The 6566-nt window shown below is 52.6% G+C and overlaps 2 protein-coding genes; both read right to left on the minus strand.

Moving 5' to 3' along the window:
- Positions 1–458: 458 nt before the first annotated feature.
- Positions 459–3218, minus strand: GSTUM_00000220001 (uncharacterized protein). XM_002835393.2 has 2 exons: positions 2950–3218; positions 459–2860 (listed from the first exon to the last, which is right to left on the minus strand). The coding sequence occupies exons 1-2, from the start codon at positions 3103–3105 to the stop codon at positions 707–709; spliced, it is 2310 nt and encodes a 769-aa protein (XP_002835439.1). The 5' UTR covers positions 3106–3218; the 3' UTR covers positions 459–706.
- A 280-nt stretch (positions 3219–3498) lies between these two features.
- On the minus strand, positions 3499–5718 carry GSTUM_00000222001 (uncharacterized protein). XM_002835394.2 has 4 exons: positions 5422–5718; positions 4718–5354; positions 3971–4652; positions 3499–3907 (listed from the first exon to the last, which is right to left on the minus strand). Exons 1-4 carry the CDS (start codon positions 5650–5652, stop codon positions 3601–3603), a joined length of 1857 nt encoding a protein of 618 aa, XP_002835440.1. The 5' UTR covers positions 5653–5718; the 3' UTR covers positions 3499–3600.
- Positions 5719–6566: the final 848 nt, after the last annotated feature.

Here is a 6566-nt window from a genome sequence, read left to right on the forward strand (position 1 = left end):
TTGGAGGGGGTTTTCTATTCTGGATAGGGATGTTTTATTCATTGTTGGGTGGAGGAGTTGATCAATTCGCCATCAAGGAGGGAGGATTAAATTGTGTAACCCTATTTTTCGAGCATCTTTGCTTGTGTAGTTATTCAATGTGAGGAAGCTCTAGCTTGACCTACCCCATCGTCGGGAGGATGGAGTACCGTCACGATATGCTACGGTAGCCGGAGCCGCAAGAATCAGACAATCTTATCATTTCCGTGCCAGGTACCGCTAACCGGACAACCAATCAACAAAACCGTCATCCCCCCATCCCCCCATCCACCCCCTAATTTACCCTTCAAATACACCCGCTATCAACCTACGCCGCAAAGGGCCATCTGCTCTACTCAACCTTCACGCCATATCACAATGTCACCACCACGAGAACCGATCCCACTAGAAACAAAAAATTCAACGCGAGTGACAATTCATGAATCAAGCCAAAATGAATTCCCTTCCTATATGTACTTTACCCACCGCTACCACCACCGCCACCACAACCCGGGGTGGAATGGACACAATCCATCAAGCCAAACTAAGCCTGTCAATCGGCCAAGGAATAGATGCAAACAAACAAGCAGGAAAACAGTAATACAATACACCACCACCACCAGCAGAACATGCAAAGGGGAGAGGAGAAAATCAAAACGAAAGTGCGCAAAAACGAAACCAAAAGTGCTCAACAATAATTCTCAAGCAAAAACGATGTCCCGCCAGTGGCCGCCGCCATCCAAACGCTTGTCCAGAATATCTTTCTCTTTGGCTTTTTACCTTGTGTTGATTTTCCCTGTTGCCGCTGGGAGTTGACTGCCTCAGCGGGCGCGGGAGTAGTAAGGGTGGGTTTTTCCACCGCTGGTTTCGCAAGGAGTGCTTCGGCTGGGGTTGGAGGTAATGGGGACCCACGCCTCTTCTCCCAGTTCTCTCGCGCGACTTCTGAGGCCGGGGAGGGGGAGGGTTGGGGGGTGGTTTCTGCTAGTGGGAGTGGTTGGGTTGTAAGGGTTCGTTCTCTGGTGGAGGCCAAGGGATCGGGGGCTGCGGCGGTGGCTTCCCACCTTTTTGTTGCTTCTTCCTTTTTTAGCGTCTCTTTTACGACCTCCGGGGCTTCGGTGAATGGTTTTTCCTCCGCTGGCTGTTGGATGGTCTTTTCTGTATTCTCACTGAATCGGTACTTGTCCTGCCAAGCGTTGTTTGTTTCTATCTCTGTGGGTTCTTCAGCTACCATCTTCACCGGTGGCGTGGCGGTGGCCCCGTCGTGCACTTGTCCCGACTCGATGTTCTCTTCCACCACCTCGGGGTATTTTGCATCCTCGGCGATCTGGTCCGGACGCTTGATGTCCGAAGGGTTGAGTTTGAAATCCTCCTCTGGGGCCTTGGGCTCACGGGCTTCAGAAGATACTTCTTGCAATTTGGCAGCTTCCTCGATTGGTTTAGCCGTCTCCTGCTCGGTGGGCGCGAGCTCTTTTTCAACAGGTTTGCTAGTCTCACCGACGAGACTGGAAAACTCTTCGAACACCTTTGGTGGCTCTTCGACTACTGGCGATGATTTTCCGCCAAGGCCGATTTTGCCAGCAATATCTGCTGCAATTGCATCTAGCCCCTTCGGTGGCGTGTTGTCCTTGAGGGCGGGTTTAGTTTGGAGCTTCCGCATCCCTTCGATCTCCTGCAGCATGCTCTGCATTTTCCCATCTGCATCCTCGATGGGGGCGCGAACAATAACACACTCCCTCTCTCCCGCCACGATCTCAAAGCCCAACCTCTGAACTACATCCCAATAACCTATAAACTTTTCGGGGGACTGCATGTTCTCGAACACTTTTATCGGGGTGGTCTGTTCGGGTGAGATGGGAGATAGGGCGAGAGGAAGGGGCGCAAAGTTGAAGTCGTTGGTGGATGGATTTCGCGTCAAGACAAAGTATTTTTGCGCTGGGGGGTATTGTGGGGTCTTGTAGGTATCTTCGGCGGCCGGGGTATCCGTGCCGGACCAATCCAACTCCTCCTTATCTTCTCTCAAAGGAGCTGTTGACTCCGTCCTGACCCTCTTCTTGATCTCTTGGAGAATCCTCCCACGTTCTATCTCCAGCTCGATAGTTCTTTGGTTCTCCAGCCGAAGTTTCTCTCTCCTTTCTTCCTCTCTTCTCTGCATCTCTTTCTCTTCAGCTACTCTTCTTTCAACCTCTCTTCTCTGTATCTCTTTCTCTTCAGCTTCTCTTCTCTCAACCTCTCTTCTCTCAATCTCCTTCCGTTCGGCCTCTTTCCTCTGAGCCTCCTTCTGCTCCCGCATTATTCTATATGCCCTGATGTTGTGCATAGCACTCTCCTGCTCCTCACGTAGCTGCATCCATTCCTGAACCATGGCATCCCTCCTCACCCTCCGTTCCCTCTCAATTTCGATCTCGTACTTGCTCTTCACTGGACGTCCAGCAGAAGACCTAACGTCACTGGGGAGGAGTATATCCATGTCAGAGTCGGACTCGGAGCCGGAATCGGATTCCGGAGAACTCGGTTCGGGCTTATCGCGCGGCGGTGGTGACGGTGGTTGTGTCGGCCGAGGAGGCAGTGGAGGAGGAGCCTGCTCGGGATCGGGGTAGGTAGGCGTAGCGGCTGCAACGCCCGACGGCAATACAGAGCTTTTTTGCGGAGGGATAACACTCTTAGCACCCTGAGGTGGCGAGGCTGATGAAGAAGGTTCCTGCAGGAAGCCGTCCAAGAACCCAGTCTTCCCCCCGTGGTCACAGTTCTTCCCGTCGGCGTCCGGATCCCAGCTGTTCTGTGCCTTGGGTACTCGCTTCAAGGTAATCAGGTCGATTTCGCCACCATCGTCATGCTCTTCCTCCTACGTAGCATCCGTTAATAACCTTGTCTCCAACCCTACCCACTAGCCCAAAGAATTCGTGGATGATAGATTGAAAAGGGAAAGCCAACCTCAGCACGCTCAGAAACCCAACCCCTCCCAGGCACGTACTCGCTTCTTCTCTCCATCCTCTTCCCATCCCGGATCTCGGTCTCCCAACGCTTCCCCCAGACGCGAATCGAGCGGGCGAGGCGTGGGTGTGCGACGCGGACAGTGCGGGACAGCATTGCTTTCTTATCTTTACTATCAATCTATCCTTTGTATAGTTATCGTATCGTGGAGTGAACGGAACGGGATGGAACGAGTGAGCGAGTGGGTGAGCTGTCAAGGTGGGGTTTGTTGAAATATTATTGGGAGGATGAGGTAATGTGGGTAGTAGCTACCCGTGCTTCGGCAAGCAAAGAAAAGAGCCCCGCTGTATGGCTGGGTGAGTTCGCTTGACGGTGGTTTGTCACGGTCATTCTAGCGTAACTTATCGCTTGTATTCCCATAACTTGCTCTACCACCATTCTTTGGTGGCTGAAGCGGGGGTTGAGGCTTGGCTTGGCACGTCGCACAGATGATCGCGGGAACGGAAAGGAGGAAGCTGGAAGGAAGGGAAAGGAAAATCTGAGGTTCGGTTGATTGAGATTTGCTCTGTTTGATTGTGAATATTGCGGGAACTAGCATAACTACTACAGCCGGGGTATCATTTATTCTCTCTATATCTGTTTACAATGCATTCAACCTGCGTTGGGTGCTGGGCCAAAGTCTCGGCGGAATAACGGCATCAGCTCCATTGCCAACTTCTCCAACGCCCCTAATAGTTCCGCATCCTCGGCACTCATGGTCTTGATAATGTCCCCAGCACCGATAAACGGTTTCATATCTGCTTCGCAAACCGTGCCTGTAGCGGGTACCTCCCCTGTTTCAAAGTACCTACGGATGTGCTGTGCTGTGCATAGCGATGGTGCAGATATCGAACAGTGTCCTTCAGAGTTTTGCTCTAGCACGGTTGATCCGGGGAAGTTTTTGGACATGACATGTGCACTAAGATACTGATTAGCACTGAAAGGTAGGGGAAGAAGGAGAGAGACAGGGAGGGGAGGATACTTTCTAAGTGGGGTAACCGGATCCTTACTGTTCCCAACAATCAGCAATGGGGTGCTAGTATTCCCGCTGTACGGTCCCGGGAATGCCAATCCCTTAGGGCGGAATTTCCAATTGGTACAGCCAAGCCGAAGCTTCGCCCACACGCCTCCGAACGCCTTCGTCTGCGAGGTTAGTTCTCGAAGGTACTCGTCAAACGCTGCTCTATCGTCGGGTACCGGTGTGCCGTCAGAACATGCGATCGCAAGAGCTACTTCGCCGCCGCCGGTATTTGGCGTTCTTAGGCCTCCGGGGCAGTCGCATTCGAAGCCGGCACGAGCAACCTCTAGGTATCCCCTCCCATCGCCGGTCTCGAGGGCAGCGAGGATCTGGGCCACGATTGGGAACCAGCCCAGCGGTGCATAGAGGGAGGCGAAAAGGAGGTTGCGAACGTCTGATTCTGTGATTATTTCTGGGGTGCTGGTGGTCGATTGGGAGGAGGGGATGGGAAGTGGCTCTGCTGAGAGCTTTTGGAGGAGGTTGTGTAGGCGGACGGTTATGTCCTCGGGTGTCGAGCCAGTGTGGAAAGCGCATCTCAGAGGGCCGGCCTGGGAGCAGTATGTCGAAAAGCTGGCGAGGACTTTGTCCGTGTCTTGTAGGTTGGCTTTCCAGGCGGCAGAGTAGTAGTCTTCCACATCGCAGATTCCTGCTCATCCCAATCAGTTTTAAACTTCCCCACGTGCCCGCGGGACAAATAGGGGAAGTAGCTACCGTCGACGACAACCCTCTCAACCCTCTCGGGGAACATCGCAGCGAACGTACTCCCAAGCACACTTCCATAACTTAAACCCCAATACTGCAACCCTCTCCCACTCATCCCACTTAACCCCCAAAGCCTCTCCGAGATCTCCAGCATGTCCCTAGCTACTGACGGAGTATTAACATACCCGCCCTTCTCCTCTCCAGCAACCGTTCCGCAACTTTCGGAAAGAGCTTTAAACCGCGCGTACGTTTCCCCAACTTCACTCCCACCGGTAAGAACCTTTCCATCATCCTTTTCAATAAAAAGCTTCCTCCGCAGTGAATCCTCGAAGCAGGAGAATGTGGGAGTCGTGTTATTCACGCCACGGGGGTCGAAGCCGACGATGGAGTAGTGTCTGCCGATGACCTGTTGGAACAGTTCGCCGAAGGCTAGGAGCATGTATACCCCCGAGCCGCCAGGACCGCCAGGGTTAATGAGAACGGGGCCGCCGTAGGGTCTGCTAGTGTCGGTAGCTTCGAGGATTGTAATTGCGATCGCAGCAGTATGATCTGGAGAGGGGTTGGTGTAGTCTAGCGGGACGGCGAGGCGAGCACACTTGTGGCCGTTGAAGCAGGGGTAGAGGTTGATGTCTTCGGTCGGGATGATCTGTGGTCGCTTGTTAGTTCGCCGTCTCTGAAATGTCAATCTCGTAGTAGGAGCAGGGAGAACATACATCACCCCATCCATAATCCCCCTTCACCGGTCTCCTAACAAAAAATAAGGGCTCACTGTGTCTGACACGGCAAGCATACAAGAGCAGTAACATCATAAACGTTGCGAGAAAAGTCTTGCTCGACTTAGACAGTCCCCACGAGCGGGGCTTACCGGGGTGAACATAAGCCTTGCCCTCCGAATCCATTCCGTTTGATGGCGCTCCGAACTTTTCCGCTGGGTTGTAGGACATCCTACCCGGCGAAGCTTATTCCGAACTGAGAAGAAGAGGTAGGGCTTAAGAATTTTGCGGACAGAGGGTTAAACTCTGCGAAGGACAAGAAGGTTATTGCGCTTCACAGCACAGGGCGGTGATTCTTTGGAGGGTGACTTTCGAGTGTCATATCGTATCGAATTGTGAGGGTCGTCGGCACTCTACCGGTAGTACCGGTACAAGTACCGTACGAGTACTGGAACTGGGGAAACATAGCCGTACTCGTACCGGTACTTCGTGCAGGGGGTGAGCATGGGTGAATTCGTAGATCCCAGTTTTCATTGGTCAACTATTGGTAAGTGTAACTTCACTCCTCCCGCCACAGTGGCTCCACGCTTTACCGCTCTCCGAGTGGCCGAAAAGGCCCACGAGCCAATCACACCCCCAAAAGTGTGGCGCGAAGGAGGGATCACTGATAAGAATCATTGAAGGCCCCTTCGATCACCTGAAGGCGTCCGGAAAGCCCATAAAAACACGCCGCGATAACTGAATTGATGCGAAAATATGGGATAAAGACCCAGAAAAAACAGCCCAAATCGGAATATGTTTCTCTCTCGCCGCCCAATATTGCTATCCATACCTTCGTCTCCACAACCACCTTCGAGGAAGCTCCGAAACAAGACTCCCCTTCTCCAATGCCCGGTTAACCAAGCTCCCTCGCTGGCCGGGGGCCGTTTGGTAACGCCCAACATCCGCTAACCCACTAACTAAGGATGTCCATTGACGAGAGAGGTAATTTAAACCAGATAATTTACCTACAACACCTTTCCCCTTCAAGATCACTCGCAGATCTATACTCTTCGCTTTAGCGCGCGAGCGTAGACCTTTGTTGCAACATTACTAGTGTAGTTAAAGACGGGGATTTTTGAAAGAGAAAGTGAAGGTAGGAGAGG

The sequence above is a fragment of the Tuber melanosporum genome (genome assembly GCF_000151645.1).
Source record: "Tuber melanosporum whole genome shotgun sequence assembly, scaffold_106, strain Mel28".
Taxonomy (NCBI): Eukaryota; Fungi; Ascomycota; class Pezizomycetes; order Pezizales; family Tuberaceae; genus Tuber; species Tuber melanosporum.